At 34.2% G+C, this 26,799-nt stretch overlaps 1 protein-coding gene across 2 annotated transcripts; it reads right to left on the reverse strand.

Moving 5' to 3' along the window:
- Positions 1-8,635: 8,635 nt before the first annotated feature.
- Positions 8,636-13,593, reverse strand: LOC107820931 (serine hydroxymethyltransferase 4). 2 transcript variants are annotated; one of them, XR_012703908.1, is made up of 4 exons: positions 12,790-13,588; positions 9,677-10,067; positions 9,284-9,579; positions 8,636-9,117 (listed from the first exon to the last, which is right to left on the reverse strand). XR_012703908.1 is itself a non-coding variant. In XM_016647293.2 (4 exons), exons 1-4 carry the CDS (start codon positions 13,465-13,467, stop codon positions 8,873-8,875), a joined length of 1,416 nt encoding a protein of 471 aa, XP_016502779.1. In that variant the 5' UTR covers positions 13,468-13,593; the 3' UTR covers positions 8,636-8,872. The 2 variants fall into 2 exon arrangements, 1 of the variants encoding a protein (XP_016502779.1); XM_016647293.2 differs by having other exon boundaries at positions 9,478-9,579; positions 12,790-13,593.
- Between the last annotated feature and the right edge of the window lie 13,206 nt (positions 13,594-26,799).

Genomic DNA, 26,799 nt, shown 5'->3' on the forward strand with positions numbered 1-26,799 from the left:
GTTCAGTGGAGAGGTCAGCCTTCTGAGGCATCGACCTGGGAGTCCGAGTCCGATATGCGGAGCTGTTACCCTCATTTATTTTCCGACTCAGGTACTTCTTTCTTTTGTCCGTTCGAAGACGAACGGTTGTTTTAGAGGTGAAGAATATGACGACCCGAAGGGTCATCACCGTAGTTCTTCCTTGTTCCGCGCTTTCGAGGCCTTGAAAACCTCGCATTAGAATATGTGAATTATGTGAAACATTTGATGAATTTTGGTATTAATATGCATAATGTTGACTTCGGTCAACATTTTGGGTAAACGGACCCGGAACTGTGATTCGATGGTCCCGGAGGGTCCGTAGAAAAATATGGGACTTGGGCGTGTGCCCGGAATCAAATTCTGAGGTCCCAAGCCCGAGAAATGAATTTTTGAAAGAAATTATTTTTCTGAAATTTGATATGAAAATTTGAAATGAAAAGGAGTTAGAAAATATAGGTATCGGGCTCGTATTTTGGTTCCGACGCCCGGTACAAGTCTTAAATATGTATTAAGCACTATCTGTAAAATTTGGCTAAAAACGGACGTCATATGACGTGTTTCGGACTAAAAATGGAGAATTTGAGTTATGAAGGTTGAACAAAGAAAATCATGTGTTTGAGGCTTGATCCTATGTATATGATGTTATTTTGGCGATTTGATCGCACGAGTAAGTCCGTAAGATGTTTTTAAGGTTGTGTGCATATATGGCTTGGAGCCTTGAGGGCTCGGGTGAGTTTTGAATGGGGCCCGGGAGGTCTTGGACTTAAGAAAATGCAGGTTCAGGTGTTGCATTTTTGTGCGGTCCGCGTGGCTGAGTCTAAGGGCCAGGGTTTCAGGTCAATCAGCGCGGCCGCGCACCAAAACAGTGCGGTCCGCGCTGGAAGGGTTCAGAGAAGCCCCAATTTTTCTCCCACTCGGCGCGGCCGCAACACATTTTTGTGCGGTCCACGCCAGGTCCTCAGAAAGGTATACAAGTTCGGAAATCTCAGTCATTTTTCACTTTTCAAAAACCCAAAACCTAAGAGGCGATTTTCCAAACAACTTTTCTTCTCCAAAACGATTGGTAAGTGATTTCTAACTTAATTTCTTTATCCCTTAGCATCTTTTAACATAATTTCAACTTCAAATCAAAGATTTTCATGGGGAAAATTGGGTGTTTTGGGTAGAACCTAGGTTTTCTACAAATTGAGAAGTTGGACCTCAATTTGGGGTCCGATTTAAAAACAAATCGTATATTTGGATTCATGGGGGAATGGGTAACCGGGTTTTGGTCCGAACCTCGAGTTTCGACCACGTGGATCCGGGGGTATTTTTGACCTTTTTGGGAAAAACCTTGAAAAATCTATTTTCATGCATTGGGGATGATTCATTTAGTAATTATTAATGTGATTAAGTAACTTATGACTAGATTCGAGCGGATTGGTGGTAGAATCAAGAGGTAAAGCTATACTAGAAGCGTGAGTTGAGTTTGGAGCATTCGAGGTAAGTGTTTGTTCTAACTTTGGCTTGAGGGATTAGGATTTGGATGTTATTTGCTACGTGTTAACTGTGGAGTACGGTGTATAGGCATGGTGACGGTTATCTATGCACCGGAGTCTAGCATGACCGTGAGTCGTAGTTGCTTTTAAATTCGAAAGATGTGAAACAGTTGAGCTAATTACTTGCTAATATAATTATGAAGTGATAGTTGAGAAGCAGATGAGTTAAAGAAGGAAGTGTGGTATTTTTTCCCTTGCCGGGACCTATTGTTGATTTGTTCTCCCTTCCCGGGATGTTTAATCTTGTTGTATATTCCCTTTCCCCGATTGGTTGTGACTGATGATTGGGTGAGGAAGAGCGATTATGCACGAAGGATCTTTCTGTGCCATGTTTTGATAATTATGCACGAAGGGTCTTTCCGTGCCATGTCTCTAATTATTTATGCGCGAAGGGTCTTTCCGTGCCATGTCTCTAATTATTTGAGCGTGAAGGGTCATTCCGTGCCTTGATGTGAGAGTTATGTGAGGAAAAGCACGAAGAGTGATGCCGTGCACTATATTTGACAGTTTTGGTGAGAATTGAGAGTAAAAGCACGAAGGTTGGTGCCGTGCAGTTGTTGATTCACTTGCTCTCTTTCATAGATGCTAATTATTCAGTTTCCATCTCTCTGTTCGTTGGTCTTATGTCTAAATTGTTACACCCCACAGCATGTCCCCTCCCTATTATCTGTTTAAATTCTGTATATCTTTCCGTTGTTGCACATATATCTGTACAGGTTATTTGAGGTAGGTCCGGTCTAGCCTCGTCACTACCTCGCCGGGGTTAGGCCAGGCACTTACCAGCACATGGGGTCGGTTGTGCTGATGCTACACTTTTGTGCCCTTTTTGTGCACAGATTCGGGAGTAGCTTACGGACCGCAGTAGCAGTAGATTGGGAGCGTGCCTTCAGTCCAGAGACTCCTAGGTAGTTCGCTGGCGTGTGTGGGCCCTGAGTCTCATCTATTTTATTTCTGTTTGTTTTCATTGTATCGAAGCAGACTCCTTATGTATTTTCTTTCAAACTCTTATTTGTAGTATCTTATAGTAGTCCGTGAGTATTGTGACACTAAATCTTGGGTAGAGGATGATGTTAATTTTTTCGCATTTTCGTTCATTTAATATTAAATTAAAGCTTTCGCTTGAATTTATTATTTTTATTATTATCTTGTTGAAAATTAGTTGAAAAGGTATGTTAAGGTTGGCTTGCCTAGTTCCGACAGTAGGCGCCATCACGACTCCCGATGGTGGGGAATTCGGGTCGTGACATCTATGTTGCGCGAAATCTCCAAAATATTACTCTATTCATATGGGATTCTCCAAAAATACATTACTTTTAGAGAAGACACACATCCAACGATATTTTCGATGAGCCTGAGAAACATAGTCAGTACTCACCAGCCACACTAACCTCTCATCAAAACAGCCCTGTTAAGTGCTAAAATAAATAAATAAACAAATAAATAAATAGTGAAGTTGCTAACGAATTAAAGTGTGAATGTTCCTTCGGGGTGAGCAACTATTTATGTCGGTATTGGCGTTTGCGACTGTAGAAGTTCCTATTTTATTTGAGATTTTTACATGTTTGGTCCCTTTTAAAAATTATTATCATAAATGATAGTAGACTTTGTTTATTCCAAAAACAACACCTTTTTTTTTTAATACTTTTTTAGCACTTTTATTTTGATAACTCCATTAACTTAGGGATCCCTCTACATTAATATACTTTTTGCTACATTTCCTTTTCCCTCACTCTTCTTTAACTTCTTTTTTCTCTTCCATAAATAACACTTACCCAAATATATCAAAGATGAAGAATATCTCAAAAATAACTCTCTCTACACAATGAGAATTTTAGTATTTCTTTATTTTAAACTTTTTTCTGTATAATTTTATTTTAACTAAAAATATACTTTTAACATATTTCAAGTATATTATATTGTGATAATTTACAATGTAAATATTGCATCAATATGTCATATATATACCACATATATAACTTATATATACATCATACTACATTATTATATTGATATTATTCAAAATATATTGCTAGCATATACCTTACATAAAATTTAATCTAAAATATTAGTATGCCACTAATATGTATATAGAAGAAAAAAATGTCACATATACTATATATATACGGATAATTTGTACAAATATGCATGTTATATTAGTGCAAAATATAAATGGCATATTTATAATATCTCTTTAAATATAAATAAGTGTATAAATAACATATGCATATATACATAATTTTTCCTAAAAAAACACATGATTTATAATATACCATAAACATACATTATATTTTTTTTCACGAAATATATGTATTTTATTCCATTGGAATATACAAATATATAATTTTGCTAGGATTAAGTTGAATAAAAAGGTCCATGTGTAAAAAGGAAAAAAATTACTATGGAATGGATCGATGATATATAATTAAATATAAAGACATATATAAACAACATATGCATATATATATATATATATATATATATATATATATATATATATATATATATATATATATATATATATGAATTTTCCTAAAAAAATATATGATTTATAATGTATATACACCACAAACATACATTATAATTTTTTCATAAATATATGTATTTTATTTTGTTAGAATATAAAGATGTATAATTTGCTACATTATATTATATAAAAAGGTTCATGTATGGAAAGGAAAAATCTGTTATGGAATGGATTGGTTTCTAAAAAAAATATAAAACATGGTATGGAATGGAGAGAAAAAATAGGGAAATATATTAAATACTAGGACTGCCTTTTTAAACAGCTTGATTCTTGCTGATTTGAATTGAATTAAATCTGCTATATGTATAAATATTTTACTGCCATATTTGTTAATCATTAATTAATGCTAATCTTTTGTATTATATTTTTAATAGTGTGCTATTAATGAAAGTAGCTCATTTTAATTTCCATTAGAAACTCTTAGAAGGAAAAGTGGAATTTTGAAACTTAGGGATACATTTCTTTTGGATTTCAAAGAGGAGAGGAGAATCCAAACATGTCTTTACTATATATAGCAAGTATAAAGTTAAATCCTGGGATTAAAAAAATCATATATTTAAATAAAAACTGGTATGAGTACCACGACTATACAATGTACTTTATTTGTTGGGTGACGGACATCATTTTACTAGAGGTTTCTAATTTATCCATGTGCAAGTATATTCAAGGGTTAGCTTGTCCTCCTAAGTTATTTTTGTTTTCCATTTGTGTTCGGTATTAGTGGAAAATGACATCAGGTAGTCCTTTTTAAGCATGCTATTTAAAATATATTCACGGTTTACAATGTATTTAAAGATTAGTCAGTTTTACTCAAACTTCAGGGCATGACGTCTTAGAATTTAAACCCCAAAGTTCAAACTTCAGTACATTATGTCCTAAAGTTTGAAAATCGGGTCCAGAAGTTCGAATCTTGTATCCTAAAGTTTGAAAATTATGGATACATTTTAAATGGCGGGCTTAAAAGTGGCTATTGATGCAGGTCACTCTCGGTATCAATATCATAGGCCCAATAAATTCAGATTCACATCATGTAAGGTCCATTAAAAGGGAGACATTTATGAGAAATTTTCATAAAGCACTATCTTTTAGTGGTAATTAGTTATCTATAGATACCATTTGCATATTATGGATTGTAGATACGTTTTTTGTTGTTATAAGATGTATTGGATGTATTTAAGCTATTGTATTCATGAATATAGTAGCAAAAATAGGCATGAATCAGAGAAGTCCAACTAATCAGTTGTTGTATTCGAGTGTATTCGGTTGTATTCATGGCGTGAAACATAGGATTACAGCTAGACAGATTATCGTATTCGACTGTATTCACGGCGTGAAACAAGGGATTACACTTTTTTTAAGCGGAAAGTGAATCAATTAACATAATAGACTCCTAATATAACTCAACAAACTCAATTACAACACACAAATTTTGTATTTCCAGTTATAAAAAAGATTCTCAACCGAAAAATATCCCAAAAATATAGCAATCTTCAGAGAAATTATATAATACATCTGAATACATAAATTATATTAATTAAAAAAAACATATGAATACATTCATGACATATAACGAGACAGTGAATACAATGAAATACATAGAATATAGCGGGATACATTGAAATAGAATGAAATAAAAGACAGTGAATACAATGAAATACATGGAATGCAGCGAGATACATTGAATTACAATGAAAAAAAACAATGAAATACATGAAAATGCAGCATGATACGTTGAAAATATATTGAAATATATTAACAGCAAAATCATGTTTCTCAACCCCAAACTCCGTCGTCTTTTTTCAAGAACAACCCCAAATTTCCGGCGAATCCACCGTCGAACAAAAACCCTGAATTGCCACTGGCTATAAGGGTTAATGATGTCTAGACACCTCACTGGGAGATACTCGCCACAAGTCATCCATCACGTTAGCCATGTATTATGGTCGTATTTTACCAATAGAGTTTAATGATACAATGTTTGGAATTATCTAGCTTGAATAATTCGAATCTGAGCAAGTAAAGACAACAAGGGGATAAAGAACTATCTAGGGAAAGATTTTATGATTCCACGAGCCCGAATCATACTTAGAACCTCGACTTTGTCAGTTTAGCCACACCTATTAATGGGTCTTTGTCGATACCTAGTTTAAAAAAGGTCACCGTCGAGGGGCAGCCTGAAAGTATAGTTCAGGAAATTGAAGATATGGTTCGATTTCGACATTGATTCAGAGCCCCAGGCCACTGACAATGAAAATTTCGTTCGACAATGGAGATGAATCAATGGAGAATCATGGTTGTATTCATGGAGAAAGACTGGCGTTAGAGAGAGAGAGGGTGGAGAAAAATCTGAGAGAGAAAAATAATACAAAGCATATTTTATGGCTTAAGTGTAGGAGGTGGCCATAAATAGATATTTAACTATAAAAATAAAAAAGTAGCTATATAATATAATTTTTTAAAAGGATATTTATTTAAAATAAATAAGATATCAACTTTTGCTACAGGAGGTAAAAATTCCGACATTTATATATAGAGTTGAAAACATTTGACCAATGTCTGTAAACTATTTTCTGTTTATCTATTTGGTCGAGATGCGCACAAAACTAGTTGGGACATCAAAATTATTTAAAAAGATGATTGAATGAAATGAATATTAATTTCCAGTCACTATTTGAAAAAGAGGTGAGTTGCGGGAAATAAGATGGGGCGGGGTTCGACATGTGACAACTCTAAAGACCGAGAAAATGACCATATAAACTAAAGGCCCACGGCACATGCAAAGGCTTCGTAAGTCAATTTTCAATTGTCATCACCTTTTTCAATCTTTATTTTAAGAGATCAAAAGTATCTTACTCACCAACAACTCACAATAATGTATTATTATGTTCAGTTTAAATCATTCTGTTAAATCATATTCACATCCTTGTACTTGCACTGGAATGCAAGGTCCCCCAACAACTTCGTCTAAATAAATTAATTAAATTAAAGAGAAATGTATACTTTTAGCCGCACTCAAAAATAATAGCCGACAGTTTTCTTATTTTCTTGTTGTTGATACTATTTGTTCTCCTATTATCCTGTTGTTGTTACTGCTTATTTTTTTTTTTAATTATCTTGTTGTTGTTCTTGCTGGTTGTCACTGCTTTCTTTTTTCTTTCCTTGAGCCGGGTGATCTATAGGAAACAACCCCTCTACCCTCGAGGTAGGGATAAGGTCTGCGTACACACTACGTACCCTTTCCAGACCCCACTCGTGAGATTATACTGGGTTTGTTGTTGTTGTATTTATGTATATACATATAATATACATATTTTATAAAAATTTTGGCTTGCAAATTTAGTTAGTTTCGACCAACCGACCAATTTTGTATTTTGCCCTTAATTAAACCTCTAAATAGGTAAATAAGTAAGTGCAAGATCTCCCAATAGTTTGTATGTACCTCGACTAATCCATCGATTAATCTTATACCTACTAAACGTCTGAAGCAAAGTGTTGTAGCTGATGACATAAACTATCCATTTTGGAAATCAAACATACAACCAAATGTGATACAAACTTATAAGAGTTTAGTTTATAGTTAGTTTTTTAATATGAGTAATGATGTGGGATTAAAAGTTAAAAAGTTTATTGGAATTGCAATTTGCAGCAAACAGTCAAAAAAAGAAGTAGAGAAGAGAACATAATGGACTACATAAACTATTAGGAGGCTGCAACTTTATTTCAATTATATAAACAAACGAGGAACAGAAATCTCTTTATTATTGCTTGTTAATGTTACCATTACCTTTAGCATTTTAGTAAAGGATTACTGTTCTATATAACTAAATGAAAGCTAGGTTACTATTGTACTCACATTTTTCTTTATAACCGTGGTGTCTAAGTTAATTTGCGCGCATATCAACTAAGTCCATACCTTATTATACGCACATCTTAATTGGTATCACAGTGAAATTTAGACTTCAAGGCTTCCGAATAAACATATTTGCTGAACCTAAAGCAGAAATTTCCAAAGTGGTCTAAGTGGGCGTTAGGATATAAGAATTGTAAAATTATGGAAAAAAAATTAAGTGAAAATAGTATTTGAAAATTAAATTTATGTTTGGACATGAATATAATTTGAAGGTATTTTTGAATTTTGATAGTGATTTTATGTGAAAATTTTGAAAAACAGCTTTTTGGAGTTTTTCAAATTTCCGAAAAATTCCGAAATTCGTAAAATTTAAAATTTTCATGAAGAAACACTAATTCCGAAAAAGAAAAGTAAAAATTACCCAAAAAAATAATGGCCAAACAGGCCCAACTTCCATAAAACTGAAGCCCAACTTCCATATACCTCCCTTCGATTGAACAAGTAGTTCTTTCTGTTTGAATTAATTTTTGAAAAATATAACACTGTATACCCGTTCTTAAAATAATAGCCGAAAAATGTATATTTTCTGTATATATATACATTTTATATGTTATATACAAAAATTATACAAAATTTTCCACTTTATTGGGTATCGAATATAAATAATTTCGGACGCGGGCTAAAAGTAATAATACCCCATTCTTGCCAGAACTCCTTGAAACCAAACATGGATATAAATCAGAGGCCAACTACAAACTTCTTTCATGACAAGATCCAATCACTAACCTAAAATACAAAGTACAGTAACAAGGAATAATAATTATTTTTCTCTTTAGTAAATGAATAAACTTCAAGGGAATTTTTTTCTTAAACTAAACAAAAGAAGAAAAAAACCTTTAAAAAAAAAGGCAAGAGCAGCAGTGGTACAAAGTATCATCTTTAGTCTTTGTACTTCATCTCAGACATCTTGAAGCCAGGCATGTCAAAAGAGGAAGCAAATTTCTCAACATCTGCTTTGAGTTCTTCAATTTCTTTGTTGTTAACCAGACCTTTGTTAAAGTCCTTCAAAAGCTTTCCATGTTCCTTCTGGATGTTCAAGGTGATTGTCACTGCCCTATGAAGGAACTCGCCGATCTGCTCAAAGTCCTTCTCAAGCAAACCCCTCGATGTCATGGCGGGAGTACCTGCATAAAGTATTCCAATTAGTTACCTTTTTTCAACCCTACTACAGATGTAACATTCATCCCACATTGGCAAAACGCAGGAGAGATGCTGAGTATATAAGAAGGTAAGCTTAGACCATAGTGCGGCAAAACACAGGAGAGATGCTGGCTATATAAGGAAGCAAACCTTAGACCATATTAACGCGTTTTAAAGCCGTGCAGGCCTAGGCCGAAAGCGGAAAATATAACCGGTGGACAGGACTGTTAACTATGGTATGACAGCCGTTCCGCGTGCAACCTTGAGAGATGGTGGGGCAGACCTCAGCGGTCAACTGAGTTTAGGTAAACAACAGAAGTTGAACCAAGTGGTTCAGCTCTTACCAATACGAACACCTCCAGGGGCCAAAGCACTGCTATCACCAAATACAGCATTCTTGTTAACAGTAATGTTGGCAAGGTCACAAAGTTTCTCAACCTTGTTACCTGCAAATGTCAAACAGGTACAACATTTGGGTCAATTACTATTAATGCTTAGAATACTCGACATTTCCAAAAGACAGAGTATATTTGTATCTCTTACCAGTCAAACCAAGAGGACGAAGATCCCAAAGAACAAGGTGGTTTTCAGTCCCGCTAGTGACAAGGTTGTATCCTTTACTCATCAGGTAGTTGCCAAGAGCAACAGCATTTGCCTTCACTTGCTTAGCATAAGCCTTAAATCCAGGAGTCATGGCCTGTTTCAAAGCCACAGCTAAAGCACCAATCTGGTGGTTGTGAGGACCGCCCTGGAGTGAAGGGAAAACAGCAAAATTAATCTTGTCTTCGAAATCGTAAACTGCATCTTCAGGCTGGCCCTTCTTTGGTGGCTTGGGACCCTTGCGATAGAAGATCATACCCGCCCTTGGACCCCTCAAGCTTTTGTGGGTAGTAGTAGTGACCAAGTCACAGTATTCAAATGGATTTGCTGCTTCCTACATCCACAAACAATGAGATTCAGCACACTAAAGAACAACCACATTATTTCAAAGATTCAACTAAGTAATAGCTTAAACAGATGTGCATACAAAGTTATCACTACTGTGGATTCACCGATGAATTCTGGAATTTGAATAATAAGGAAAGCGACAAAATTGGATTCTAGCAGTAGACCTCTGTTACATCGTACATGGCCTCATGTGCTTGGATCTAATTAATCAAAATTATAATGTATAGTAGACTGACACTGCACCATTTAGCATAATGGAAAAAAGTTTTTAAAAGACGGGTTCCATCTAAAGGACAAGGTTATCGTGATACATTCCTGCTTCTTCGATCCACACAAATTGAATTCTTAGAAAACAGCTTTTAGGAATTAAAAGAACATTTACTAAAGGACCAACGGTGCAGTATTAAGGAAAACACAAAGAAAAGGAAGATCTCGCATCTTAAGGATAAAGCATTTCACTTACATCTACAATGCTCAGACCCACCACAATCTTTCTATGGCAGCTTGAAGGGTTAAGAGTAGATATAGTTAAGACACTCTAACAAAGATACAGTCTTGAAATTCTAAAGTCACAACCCAGATCACGATGTATAAAACAAATGCAAATCACTAAAAATCAGCTTCTAGTATATAATTATATGAAGACAGCTGAAGTAGTAATTCCCCGTTAAGCCTCACGATGATCATGTAATCAAACAAAAATTAGTAGAACCACAACTCAACTAATACCAATATCAACATTATGGATCACGAAGCATAAAACCGAGATGCCAATACATCCTTATTTTGCTTTGCTCAACCATTCAATAGAAACGAATAATAAATATACATCTAGCAACAAAACAAATCAGGATCCTCAAGAGAGGCGGACCCAAAAGTTAAATCCAAAGGTGCAAAATACCACATCATCTACTACTTCTATTGAAAATTTTCAACTATAAAAATTAAAGCTCTTGCAGCAGGCAGCAGGTTTCCACAGAACCAAAAAAAAAAGCATGGAATATCAAAACTAGTTAGGTCGGCTACATAAATCAAAATGGCATCAAATAAAAGCCAAATTAATTTTATACCCTCTAAACCAATTCAGAATCATCACACAAAAAACCTCAAAATTTTCCTGAGCAGCAACAAGGCCACTAATATGAATAAAAAAATGGCATCAAATAAAAGCCAAACTCGATGCTGATTTATCCTCTAAACAATTCAGAATCATCACAATAAAAAAAATGATGTGAAGTAAAACAAAAATAAAACTTGTACCTGAGCAGCAATAAGGCCACTAATCTAAGCCAGATCATAAAGCAAAAGAGCACCATATTTATCACGATGCAACAAAAAATAGCATGGTATAAAAACTAGTTGGGTCGGCTCTATGAATTGTCTAAAGTGGCATCGAATAAAGGCCAAATTGAATGCAGATTTACCCTCTAAACAAATTCAGAATCATCCCACAAATAAAAAAAATGGCATAAAATTTAATCTTTAAAACAGAGGACATAAAGATTTTACCTGAGCAGCAAGCAGGTTTACCCACTAATATAGTAATATGAGCACATTACAAAGCAGAAGAGCCCCACATTTTCTCAAAATGCAATAAAAAATAGCATGTAATAAAAGTTCGGATCTGCTATATGAAATAAAAAAGGTCAAAGAAAAGCCAGATTAAATGCAGAAACATGCAGATCAAAAGATGACATAAAAATACAATCTTTAAAACAGAAGGACAACAATTTTTAACTGAGCAGCAACAAAGCCACTAATGTGAGCCATAATATAAAGCAAAAGAGCACCACATTTGTAGATTAAAAAAAAATGCAACAAAAAATAGGTACTAAAAGTTCGGATCAGCTATATGAATCAAAGTGGTACTATCAAATAAAAGCCAGATTAAATGCAGATACATGCAGACCAAAAGATGACATAAAAATACAATCATTAAACCCAAAAAATCATCAAGAATTTACCTGAGCAGCAACAAGGCCACTAATATGAGCCATAATACAAAGCAAAAGAGCATCACATTTGCTTTTTTTTTTTTTTAAATGCAACGAAAAATAGCATGTAATAAAAGTTAGGATATGCTATATGAGTCAAATGACATCAAATAAAAGCCAAATCATCATGCAAATAAAAAAAATGGCATAAGAATAAAAAAATTGAAATAAAAATACAATCTTTAAACCAAAAAAAAATCATTCCAAATTTTACCTGAGCAGCAACAAGGCCACTAATATGAGCCATATTACAAAGCAAAAGAACCCCACGTTTATCAAAATGCAACAAAAATATCAAGCAATAAAAGTTAGGATCTGCTATACGAATCAAAACAACATCAAATAAAATGCATGTCTACCCTCTCTAAACAAGTTCACAATCATCATGCAGATAAAAAATGACATAAAAGTACAATCTTTCAACCCAAAAAAAAATCAATTTTTTACCTGAGCAGCAACAAGGACACTAATATGAATCAAAATGGCAACAAATAAAAGCCAAACTAAATGCAGATACATGCAGATCAAAATATGGCATAAAAATACAATCTTTAAACCAAAAAAAAAACATCAACTTTTAACCTGAGCAGCAACAAGGACACTAATATGAATCAAAATGGCATCAAATAAAAGCCAAGCTAAATTCAGATACATGCAGATCAAAAGATGGCAAAAGAAACACAATCTTTAAACCAAAAAATATCAAGAATTTACCTGAGCAGCAACAAGGCCACTAATATGAGCCATATCACAAAGCAAAAGAGCCCCACATTTATCAGCAACATCTCTAAATCTTTTATAATCCCAATCTCTGGGATAAGCACTCCCTCCACAAATAATCAACTTAGGCCTAAAATCCAATGCTTTCTCTTCCAATCTATCATAATCAATATACCCAGTTTTTGAATCCAACTTATAAGGTAAACTCTCAAAATAAATTGAAGTAGCTGATATCTTTTTCCCTCCAGATGTATAATACCCATGTGTTAAATGCCCACCTGATGGTAAATCCAATCCCATAATTCTATCATGTGGATTTAAAACTGCTGTATATGCAGCAAAGTTAGCTGGACTACCTGAATATGGTTGAACATTAACACCCCATTTTGTGGGGTCCACGTGAAAAGCTTGTAAAGCGCGGGAACGTGTTAGGTTTTCGATTTCGTCTATGTATTCATTGCCGCCGTAGTAACGGTTACCTGGCATTCCTTCGGAGTATTTGTTAGTTAACGCGCTGCCGAGTGCTTCGATTACGGCGAACGACGTGAAGTTTTCCGATGCGATTAGTTCTATGCCGCGACATTGACGGCGTTTTTCTTTTTCTATAAGGTCGTGGATTTCCGGGTCGGTTTCTGATAAGGGTGTATTGCCCCAGATTGAAACTGGATCCATATTTGAGGAAATTGAGGATGTTTTTTGTGTGTCTGAAGAAGAAATGGAGAAAACAGAGGAGATGATGGCAAAGACGAAGAGGAAGTGGAAATGGAGGGAGTTTATAGGGGATGTGGTTGCGTAATTTACAATAATACCTTTTAATGGTAATTTCTTTATTTAAAAAAAAAAGAATTTAAGATTTGTTTATTGTTGGGGATGTTTGGTAAAGCTGATTTCTGGGTGTTGGTGATATTTGAGGTCAAAAGTAGACATGTTTTGGTGGTTGAGGTTGAAATTTTTAGTTTGTTCAAGGGAAAGGGCAAAATACAAAATCGGTCGTAGACCAAACCTAATTGCATTCGCTAATCATATAGCAATAAAGTATGTATCTATCCTATTATTTTGTATATAATACACATATATACAAAGAATATATAATTTATAGGTTGTTATTTTTTGGGGCGTGATTTGGTAATATGCCAATTTGACTATTATTAATAGATAAAATAATTTCTTCCACTTTTGAATTCCAAACAATTCGATTAGAGGTCAATACACTAAGATATAAGGTCATTTCTTCAAATTACTTTCCATTTCTAAGTCATAACAACTAAGAATATATATAGTTTTCTAAGGAATTCAAGTGGATTAAGTTACAAGTCGATATGAGTTCAATTTGTCTTTCCTTTTTTCCCCCTCTTTTAAATTCGTTTAATATGAAAAAAAAAATGTGATCAAATTCAAAGTCACCAATGTCAAGGACTTGACCTTTGTCTCGAGGGAAAGCACCGGATTTATGTAAATGGCATCTAATTGAATTTTTTTTGGTTTTTTATCTGGTATTCGGTATTTATATTGGAGCCCGACTATATCCGGATTCACATCGGGTAAGATCCCATTCGGATGGTAACGTCTTCTACCAAAAAAAATTCACGCCTAGGACACGAACTCGGAACCTCTAATTAAGGAAAGAGTATCCCTTCCGTTGTACCATATCCTTTGGTGGTTGCATCTAATTGAATTGATTCACCTTACTGAAGACTACAATTTAAATAGTTCAATTGCAAATTTATATTCTCTAACTAGTTGAAACTTTGAGGAAAAAAAGAAGAAGATAAAAATTGTATTTTGGTGATTGAAATCATTTTTTTTTTTTGTAGAAAAGATATTTATAGTAATACTGTAGTAATTATGAGTCATACATAACTTTTTAGCAAGATTGTCATTTCTTAAACATATGTGCCAAATAAAAAGAAAAATTCAATCATTCCGATATCCATAATTGTCACGACCCAAAATTCACTAAGGGTCGTGAAGGCGCCGAACACCGCTGTCAGAAAAGCCAACCATCAATACTTAATTAAATTTTCGTTTTGAAAAATTTGAAATCATGATTTTTCTTGAATTTAAGAGTAAAAGATAGACTTTACAGAATAAATAATAATATTTTTAACAATTTCAATACTGAATAACCCATAATCATCCCAGAACCCGGTGTCACAAGTGCATTTACAGTTTCTAAGAAATAATGTAAAACAATGATTGTCCAGAATACAAATTGGACAGAGAAGAAAATACAGTACAGTACTTTGAAGGAGACTCTGCTGGCTGCGGGTCATCTCAAGAGGTGCAGCTCACCTAAGTCTCTGTATCAACCATCCCGCTACGCCCAACTAGGCCATTAGATATACATGTGCATATGCAACAAAAATGCACAGCAAGTGTAGTATGAGTACAAAAACAACGTGTATCCAGTAAGTATTCCGTCTAACCTCGAAGAAGTAGTGACGAGAGATCGACTTTGACACTTACTAGTGGTCCAATAATAATGTATTAATAATGTGAATAATCATGAATTTATTAGAAACGGCAGTAAACTCAAGTAAATCAAGAAAACAAGTAAACAATCCTTTTTATATTAGGAAGTCTCCAAATTCATATTTCATTGTTTATCAATTTATCTCGGACCAGGGAGGCAATATCAATTTTTGTAAAACTCAAGCAAGAATTACAAGCATACGCAAATCATGTCGAGGTCGTACGGCCCGATCCAACATAAATATAAAATGTGCACTACCGAGGGTCGAACGGCGCGAACCATAGATGCATCTATTACCCCGCTCGCGAATCATACGTGCGACGCGGTCAAATATAAATAATAAAGTTACCCCACTCGCGAATCATACATGTGACGCAGGTACTTATAGATGCACCCTTTCAAACAGTCAATTAAGAATTAATCGGGAAACATTTATCCAAGCAAAAGCCAATTCTCTTTTAAAGATTTAAGAAAATGAAGTTTAATCCTTTTTTTAGTACTAATTCGATATGATTTAAGTAATTTAAGTTGTCAATAAGATTACAAATAGTTCAGGTATAGCATGTTTTTGGGTCCTAGACTACCCGGACTTAAGCACAATAGTAGCTACGTTCGGACTCCCGTCACCTCGTGCATACGTAGCCCCCACAAATAGAAGCACATAACCAATTATTTTACATATGGGGACAATTCCCTCTTACAAGGTTAAAAAGGAGACTTACCTCGCTTCGAAGTTCCATAGCCGGCTCCCAAGCCTTTCAAACAACTCGACCGATGTCCAACGCTCCAAAACTCACTTTTGCTTTATTAACATTCATAAGCTTTTAATCCTCCTCCGACATCGTAACATTTAGTAAAATGCTCATACGCCACCAACAAATTGATATCTACAATTACAATCCCAATTACAATCAAAATATGACTCAAAAATATTTATCAATATCTATCTATGGCTCACAAGTTGGCTACAAGCCTCCGGTTCAAATCGTCTAATAGGTTCACTCACTAGCACATTCAACTCTACTCTTGTCATTTAATACCCATTTGAAGTCATCAATGATGCTACATTAATTCTCCAATACCGCCAAATTACTATTCATCATTTTCCTTAACCAACATTTCCAAAATATTCAATTTGGTGATTACTTAGTTGAACACTTGCAACTAAGATAGAAAATGATTTCATAAGTTCATTGCATCCTTTAATTTCATTTCTAAGAACACTATTTATCTTTCCCTCATTTTCTCAAGAACACTATTCATGCTATGAACTAGGGATTATGAAATCAATTATCCGACCATAACAACTTGAAACAAATATTAGAATTACTCTCACCGACTCATAATAAATGAGCATGAAGCATTAGAATTACCTTCTTGAAGCTTTTCTTTAAACATCCATTGTTTGAAAAATTTGGTGTTCTTAAACAACTTGGAAGATTTCTAAGGATTTCAAAGATTGAATGATGTTAATACTAGTGTTAATATGATGTTATTAACTTAAAATATCCAAAACAACTCACCTTGTATTCTTAAGTAGTCCCCAAGGTCGAATCTACCATGAAAGAACCAATCCCTAGCTCAAGAAAGCCCCCAAAAATGGTTGTTGCCCGACTGCCTTATATAGGCATAGGTGCTTCAGCGAGTTATACCTTGCGTTATGCAGGTTGTACCTCATATTATAAGTTTTTCCCTGCTAGATACCTTTTACTAAAACGTCAATAACTCCTTGTAAAAATATACAAATGATGTACAGTTTAAAGAATTAAAAACTAGACTCGAATATCTTTCATTTGATAGGTTGTCCACTATCTAACTCCTTATAGATTTTGAGATATAAACTTCCAAAGTTGGCTCCACGCATCAAAAATTTCTAGCGAAACAACTTTACCAGCCTTTATTCAATCGATCATAAGTTTCTGTACAAATATCCAAATGATGAATGATTTATCTTTCTGAAACTAGAATGCAAGGACTACAACTTTGATATTTTATAAATTTTCAGTTTCCTTATAGATTGCAAGATATAAGCTCCCAAAGTTAGCTCTGCGATTGCATCAATGCTGTCTAAAAACAGCTTCTGCAGCAGAAAAATGCAACAGCTCTTATTGTCCGAAATCCACTCCGTTAACCTTCCGAAATCCACCCGAGGCCCTCGGGACCTTAACCAATTATACCAACATATCTTAAACGGAAAAGGGTCATATTTATCCCTGTACTCTTTTAAAATGGTTATATTTGTCATTCGTTATACTTTTTTGATATATTTATCCGTACCATTATACTTTAGCATCATATTTATCCATGTACTCTTCAAAGAGGGTTACATTTGTTATTCGTCGTACTTTTTGACATATTTATCCTTACACTTATACTTTAGGATCATATTTACCCCTCATCCATTAAATCCTCATGTCCCACCTTTGTTTTCCTACATGGTGCCTATGTGGATTTCTTTTTCCTCCAATTTAAATATGGTCAACTATTTAAGATAATTTAATTTAACCATAAACCATAAACCATAATTTGGTTGTCTGCACTTATTTGTGTCTTTGGGCAGCCAATATATAAAATATAGTGGCTTCATTCTGATAATTCACATTACTCTAATATTATTCGTCATTGTAGGTTTATGTTAAACCAGGTCGAAGATAAGGGGTGGAGCTAGAGTATTAGGTATGGTTTGAATGAACTCTATAGCTTTTGTTTAGATTTGTGTTCTATTAGGAAATACATTAAATATGTATAAATATTTAATTACGAACTTAATAACTAAAATGAGCTATGAGCAAGATCAGAACCCATAAACTTTAAATCATGACTCTGCCATCCAAAAAGTTGAATTATTTAGATATACTTTTTTAAATATGTAATTTTATTTTATTTTTGAAAAACATGAAAATTATATACCCAAATCACAAAAAAAACTAGATGTTTTGACCCCTATAATCGAATTCTTTCATATAAAATGAGAGGAGCGAGCAATATTTTCTTTTTGAGAAAAAATATGTTTGAGAAAACCATCCTAGACAATATTAGGCTTCTGGCAGTGCTCTATTTTAAGCACGGACCTTTGTCATTAATTCTATTGTTGTGCAATTTCTCGTAATTTAATTTGGTTACTGCAATACTTGTAAGCTGTATCAGATTAGTGATTTTGAGTTCAAAGTTCTTGTTTGCCAATATGTTGCCACTGCTATCCAAAAAATATGGAGCTGAAATAGTGTCATTATCTTAAATAGGTGACCATATTTAAATTGGGTGGGCGGATTAAATTATCTTAAATAGTTGACCATATTTAAGTTGGAGGAAAAAGAAATCCACATAGGCACCATGTAGGAAAACAAAGGTGGGACATGAGGATTTAATGGATGAGGGGCAAATATGATCCTAAAGTATAAGTGTAAGGATAAATATGTCAAAAAGTATGACGAAGGACAAATATAACCCTCTTTGAAGAGTACAGGGATAAATATGATCCTAAAGTATAATGGTAAGGATAAATATATCAAAAAAGTATAACGAAGGACACATATAACCATTTTTAAAGAGTATATGGATAAATATGACCCTTTTCCGTATCTTAAAATAGAATACGAACTTAATCGAGGCTTCAAACCACGTCAAACAACGTCAAAACTACGAATCGCGCATCGAATCGAATTATGAGTTTTCAAGTCTTCCAACTTTTATATTTTGCGCCGAAACATACCAAATTAATTCGGAATGACTTCAAATTTTGTACACAAGTCACATTCGACATTATGGGCCTATTTCAACTTTCGGAATCGGAATTCGACCCCGATATCAAAAATTCCACTCTCGGTCAAACTTCTTAAAAACCCTTCAAATTTCTAACTTTCGCCAAATGACTCCAAAATGACCTACGGACCTCCAAATCCACTTCCGATCACGCTCCCAATACTAAAATCACCACACGAAGCTATTCCCAGAATCGGAATACCTAACGAACATCGATAGTATTGAAATGCACTTCAACCCAAATTTATGAAATTCTTCTAAAATGCTAACTTCCACAAGAAGCGCTGAAACACTCCCGGTTCATTCAAAACCCGATCCGAACATACGCCCAAGTCCGAAATCATCATACGAACCTGCTGGAACCTTCAAATCCCGATTCCAAGGTCGTTTACTCAAAAATCCAATCTTAGTCAATTCTTTCAACTTAAAGCTTCCGAAATGAGAATTCACTTTCCAAATCAACTCCGAACTTCCCAGAATTCGATTTCGACCATGTGTACAAGTCATAATACTTGAAGTGAAGCTGCTCATAGCCCCAAACTGCCGAACGACGTGCTAAAGCTCAAAACGACCGATCGGGTCATTACAATAATTTACTAATAGACTCAACTTATTTGGATTCATGTTTGCGTTAGGTATATTCATTAATGAAGTAAAACACTTCCTATCAAAGCTTTTCAATATTAGGGCTCGAACATAAAAGTCCTATAAATGGTGGAATCCCAACCATTCGCGATATGGTTTGATGGTAAATGAAAAATAATCAAGTAATTGCTCGGGTATTTCAAATAATCCCAACCATTCACGATATGGATCGATTTTTTTCTAAAAAGAAACCAAACCAAGTAAGTCGATTTTTCAAATATTGAAATCAAACCAAACCAATTAACTCGGGTTTTAATCGATTTGGTTTATACTGGGTTTTGTCAATTTTTTTGATTTTTTCGGTTACTTATCGATTTTTTCTTAAATATAAGACATATACTACCAAACACATATACTAAATCTATGTAACATTATCAAAATAATTGCTCTTTGAGAAATCTAGTATTTACCAAGATATATTTATGATAAGAATCAAATAGTGATGAATAATTTAAGGACACAACAAAAAAAGTAGATTTTTTTTTACAAGAAATAGATTCTTGTGCTTAGCAAAAGAAAACTACCAATTAAACTAGAATGTAAAAAGCTTTGTGTGTGTGTGTGTGTGTGTATATATATATTGGTTATTTTTTTATTAAAATTAAAATCTAACCAAATTTAGTTGGTTTTTTAAATTCAAAACCAAAACCACACAAAAAAAGTATTAGTTTTTTTGGTTGGTGTAATTCGATTTTCGGTTTGGTTTGATTTTTCGGGTTTTTATGAACACCTCTAGACGAGAGTGAAAGACAAACTGCTCAATTTTATGAGAGATCCTGCTTCAATTTTTTATACAAGAAATAAGCAGGTAATCTTTACCTAAAACATTCTAATGCAAGTATCAAACACAAATTGCCGAGGTTGGTCTACCTTTTTTTTTCTTTTGAATTTCATACTTCCTAACGCATGTTGAATTATGTGTACATGAAGTTCAATATCTACTTCAGTCCTTTTACTCCTTTATAAGTTGTACATTTATTTGTACATACCTAAGACAACGTTGTGTTATGTCAGTTTCATATAGCTATTCAATGTTTGGCTTTCAGTTCCTTTCTTTGTTGGTGAAATACCAGTACAGTACTCCATAACAAGAAAACTCCCATTTTCCAATTTTTAATTTGTTGTTATAATGCATGTTATTGTGAACGTGAATGTTAATATCTAGTCACACTATTCTACTCACCAACCCTTCCAAAAAATGTTTTAAAATAAAAGAATCTTGCCCATCACGAAATATTTGAAAAACAATATTAAATGTATATATTGTTAGAAAAATAATAATTGAAAACGAAATTGAATAAGGCTTGAGGTGTGAGAACGACTTTCCTTAAAGTAGATATTGCCATGCCCGTATACAAATTAGGGAAATACAAACAATCTTCTTTGGGATATATACAACAAGTCAAGAATATACTTGCAAATTTTTCTATATCCACTTTGTTGGAAGGAACATCAATTTATAGAGCAACCATTGAACCTTTTCAAAAAGATATGTTCTTTCACAAACAGACGCATCTGTTTATTCAAATATATTTAAAATTCAAATTTCAAATAAAATTTCTTTTAATTGTAGAAATAAATAAAATTATAAATTATTTATTTTAGGTCCGACCCAACCCGTCCAGTGCCCAAGCCCAAGTCCAAGTCTTTGATATATATATATATATATATATATATATATATATATATATATATATATAGAGTATGTGTTCTAAATTAAACACATAAAAGGACAAGGACTTAAAAGGCACCAAAAGTGGCCTTTCACCACCGATGTGGGACCAGTCCCACATGCTTTCCAACTTCTATAATTGTGATGACCCGACGGGTCATCTTATGATTTAAAACCAAATTATGTGTTCCGATACCTCTAAAACCTCATTTTATCCCTTCTCGAATTGCGTGCACAATCCGACGTGTTTCCGGAAAGCTTTTGGGTTGAAAGTTGATAAAAATAAGAATTTTCGATTAAAAACTTTATTTGAGTTGATTTTGGTCAATATTTTTAGTAAACGACCCGAATTCGTATTTTGACAGTCTCGGTGGGTCTGCATCAAAATATGGGACCTGGCGTATGCCCGGAATCGGAATCGGAGGCCCCTAGCTCGAGTTATGAATTTTTGATGAAAATTGTAAGTCTGAAAATTTAATGGTTTTTAAGAAATTTTTAATGTTTGATCTTGTTGGTATCGAGTCCGTATTTTGGTGCCGGAGCCCGCTACAGGTTCAATATAATATTTAAGTCATGTCAGTGAAATTTGGTGAGAGACGGAGTTGGTTTGACGTGATTCAGACGTACGGTTGAGAAAATAGAAATTTTAAAATGTTCTTGAGAATTTTATTTGATTTGGTGCTAAATTCGTAGTTCTAGGTATTATTTTGGCGATTTGATCACGCGAGAATGTTCACATGATGTTTTAAGACTTGTGTGCATGTTTGGTTTGGAGCCCCGAGGGTTCGAGTGAGTTTCGGATAGGCTACGGAGTGAAAATATGACTTAGAACACTGCTGATTTTTATTGCAGGTCTCAGACCTCGCAAATGCAAGGTGAATCATCACATTTGCAATCTCTGAAGAGTTTGCATTTGCGAGCTTCTCATCGCAAATACGAAGAGAAGCTAGGCCAGCTTATGTTCGCAAATGCAAACATTCCTTCGCATTTGCGATGGGGACAGGGGGAAGGCAACCTTCGCAATTGCGATCTTTTAATCGCATTTGCGACCAGCTTAGTTCGCACATTCCTTCACATTTGCGAAGAAGGTAAGACTGTGGGAATCTTCGAAAATGCGATGGATTTCTCGCATTTGCGACATTTGGAGCTGGTAAAACTTGACTTAAACGGGATTTTTGTTCATTTTTCAAAACTTTCAAAACAAGAAACCCTCTAGGCGATTTTCCAACGACCACTTCTTCCCCAAATCATAGGTAAGTGATTCTTAACTCGTTTCTTTCAATCTTTCACTTCATTTTACAAGATTTCAACCTAGAATCTACGATTTTTATAGTGGAATTGGGGATTTTTGGGTAGAAACTAGGGATTTCGAAATTTGGGGATTTATACCTCAAATTAAGGTCGGATTCCAAAATCAATTATATATCCGGGCTCGGAGGTGAATGGGTAATCGGGTTTTGGCCCGAATTTCGGGTTTGGAGCAAGCGAGCCCGGGTGTTGACTTTTGTTGACTTTTTCAAAATGGCCTAAATTGAATTCCTTGCAATTGTGGGTAGTTCCTAAGGCTTAAATTGAATTGTTTGGTTGGTAATTTGCTAGATTCTATTGGTCCAGAGGCTTGTGTGAAGGGAAAACTGGTGATTGAGCTTTGAGTTTGACCGTTGGAGCGAGGTAAGTGTCGTGGTTAACCTTGGCTTGAGAGATTAGGTATTATTTGCCTACTTGCTACGTGTTTGAATGTTGAGTACAACGTATAGGTAAGGTGACGAGTACCTATGCGTTGTTGTCGAGTCATAGCATGTGAGTGAGTCTTATTCTTATAAATGTTGTATTCTTTGATCACATTATTCATGTTTAGATTGGATTTTTGATGTGTTGGGGAATTTCTTATCATGTTTTACTGAATTTGGTATTGATTGAGTATTAACTCAAAGTTGAGATTGCTATTGTGGAACTAAGTGTTGAAGTAAGATTTGTTCTTGGTATTCCTATCTCCCCGTTGTCATTGTTCATAATTTTGGTGAAGGAGTTTGTTAAAGCACGAAGGGTGATGTCGTGCAATGTTTTGTGAGTGAGTGATAAAACACGAAGGGTGGTGCCGTGCACGTTTCTATTATTTTATCTGGTGAGATTGAGAGTGAAAACACGAAGGGTGATGCCGTGCACTTTCCTTTACTGTGATTACCAGTTTCTATCTGTTTAAGGTATATTGATTGATCATGTTCTTAATTTCGTTGTAATTCTTTGTCTTGTAATCCCCTCAGCATGCCCCCTTCCCAATATTTCTTGTCCGGTTTCTTTAGTTGCTATTATTAGTGTATATGTATTGATAAACTGCACAGGTGTGCAGATTTTAGTACTGGACCGTGTTGACCCGAGTTGAGCTGCTGACTTCAATCCCACAGGAGACCCAAGGTAGATCTGTCAGCGTTCGCAAACCCTGGAGTTATTTCAGTTTACTGTTTCTTTTAACTCGAAAACAGTTGTACTTTCCTTCGGCCAGTTATTTGTAGTGACTCTTAGAAGTTCGTGAATCTTGACACCAGATTCTGGGTAGTTGTGTATAATTATTTGGGTTATTATAAAATTTCGCACTCCTTTAATCTGTTATGGTTTAATTGTTGTTATTTACTGAATTGTTTAAGAGTTAGCGTATTAATCTCTAATTGTTGGCTTGCCTAGCCACTGAAAGGTTAGGCGCCATCACGGTCCCGACGGTGGAAAATCTGTGTCATGACAATAACAAACTATCCTTCAATCCCCCATTAATTTGTTATATTTCTCGTAATATCATGCATATTGGAGAGTATCTTATTTTGATTAGAACTTTGCATTAGTGTAAATATCTTAAAGTCTTGACCAAGTTATTGGTACCTTAAAGGTTTGAACCACAACTCCTTGTGTCAAAATCGAAAATATCACAAGCACAATATTATACAGTGGCTAAGAAAATCTAGTATTTGCTTTAGCACATTTATGGCCATATGTTCATCCTGACTTCATGAATGTTTACAAGATCAACCCTTTAAACCTTGCTTGAAGCGGCACCACTTCAATATTCATATAGGTAAAATTAGTTACAATGTCCCTGTTACTATAGACATTTACTAATTTCATTAAGATTTAATTCAACCTCTTCGTATAATTGGTGGTCACATGGCTGCAACTTTATCAGCTAGATCTTTGTTAGTCAAAAAGTATAATATGAACTATTTGATCTTGGTATCATGAACTTGGGGTGCGCCACTGGACACCCTAATTTTGTCATGTCATGCTCTTTCACAAACCAAGCCATTGCTCAGCTTGAATTGTGGAAGGAGAAGGCAACAGACAAGTATGAGAAGAGGTGTACGCCTTGTTGGGATTGGAGGTTGGTGAGTGAGAAATGGAGGAAAAAAATATGACGAAAAAATGAGTTGTTCCCTTATGCTTTGGAAAAAGCAATTTCTCTCATTGGTAGTGGAAAGAAAAGGAAATGTGCTTATATTAAGAAAGCACATTATATTAGTGTACCGGTTGAGGGTCCTTAATTACAAGCCTGGTCACGATAGGTGGTATTAAGGAAAGACAAAAACAGACAATCTTATGGCATAATGTTCTCTCTTATAATACTTTGATTCTTTTTTGTAGGGGATATTTTGGTGGGGTTTGGAATATTTGCTGTAAAAAATGGTCTCATTTGAAGGAAGACCAAAGTGTGTATAATAAGGTTGAAGTATGGAGGTTGTGTAACATGGTACTGTAGAAATTAGATTCATTTTATTTTGGTATATGATCCTTTCATGATATTGAAGTAACATTTGCCCTATTTAGTGAGTTCTAGTTTTTACCCATTCAAGTTTTGGTATGCCCCTGAGAAATACTGTGTTCTGATTTTTCAACACTATATCCTCGAGCTTGGTCTTGCAGACATGTAGGGTTAGATTGCGTACAATAGACCATTATAGATCATACACAGAGTCGTGGGTAGGATTTTTAGCTGATGAGTTCGAAATTTTAATCGCTTTAAGTTACTAGGTTCTAAATTAATAATTCGTACATATTCAATGAATTTTTAAGACAAATACAAGGTTCGAACCAAAGCTACTGGGTTCGGCCGAACCCACTCTCGACTCTCTAGCTCCGCCCTGCTTGTGGTCCGGTCCTTCCCCGAACCCCACACATAGCAGGAGCTTAGTGCACCAGACTGTCATGTGGGAATATACAAGGGCCAAATATACCCCTCTACTTTCAAATATTGTTTACCTGTACCCTTCGTTATACTATTGGGTTATCCATACCCCTACCGTCATACTTTGGAACAAAAATACCCCTATTTTGGATGGAGTGTCATGTGGCAGCACCAGATTAAAATTTCTTTTTTTTACCCAACCCATTTTACAAAAAACCCACAACCCGAACCATATTTTCATTTTTCAGTTTTTTTAAAGAATTTTCTTTTTGTAAAACTTTAAAAAAAAAATGCAAAATATTTTCGTTTTTTTAAACTGAGTAGATACTGAAAATATTTTGCAAAACAAATTGTAAAAACTGAAAAAAATCATTTTTTTAACAAAATATTTTTTTTTGTAAAAACTGTGAAAACATATTTGTAAAAACTGAAGAAAAAAAAATTCCAGTTTTTAACAAAATATTTTCATTTTTTAAAAAATGAAAAAAATATTTCCAACAAAATATTTCGTTTTTGAAAAATGTTTTTTTTTTCATTTTTTTCATTTTTTTAAAGATTTTCTTTTTGTAAAAACTGAAAAAACAAATTTGTTTAAACCGAATTTTTTTTGTAAAAGCAAAAAAAATATTTTTATTTTTTAACAAAATATTTTCGTTTTTTAAAAATTGAAAAAATTATTTTCAACAAAATATTTTCGTTTTTGAAAAATATTTTTTTTCATTTTTTCAGTTTTTTAAAAGAATTTTGTTTTGTAAAAACTGTAAAAACAAATTTGTAAAAACAGAAAAAAAATATTTTTTGTTTTTTAACAAAATATTTTCGTTTTTTAAAAACTGAATTTTTTATAAAAAAAAACTGGAAAAAATGAAAATAGGGGTCGAGTTGTGGGCTTTTTTAAAAACGGGTCGGGTAAAAAAAAATGGGTCGTTTTAATCTAGTGTTGCCACGTGTCACTCCATCCAAAATAGGAGTATTTTTGTAGTATAGATAATCCAATAGTATGACGGTAGGGGTATAAATAGCCCAATAATATAATGAGGGATACAGGTAAACAATATTTGAAAGTAGAGGGCTACAGCCCTTTGCCGTTATTGTTATTGTATATCCTCAAGCCTAGAGGTATTGTACTGTGTGTTTTGATGTTTGTACTTTTGATGGGTTAAGAGTAGTAATCACATCACCAATTTTCTTTCAATGAGTAAAATTAAGTATTTTCTGAGGGAGACAAATGAGAAAGTTACTTTTTTGGGACAAAAGAAGGGAAGGAAAAGTATAAAGAGG

Source organism: Nicotiana tabacum, chromosome 20, assembly GCF_000715075.1.
Source record: "Nicotiana tabacum cultivar K326 chromosome 20, ASM71507v2, whole genome shotgun sequence".
NCBI classification, from domain to species: Eukaryota; Viridiplantae; Streptophyta; class Magnoliopsida; order Solanales; family Solanaceae; genus Nicotiana; species Nicotiana tabacum.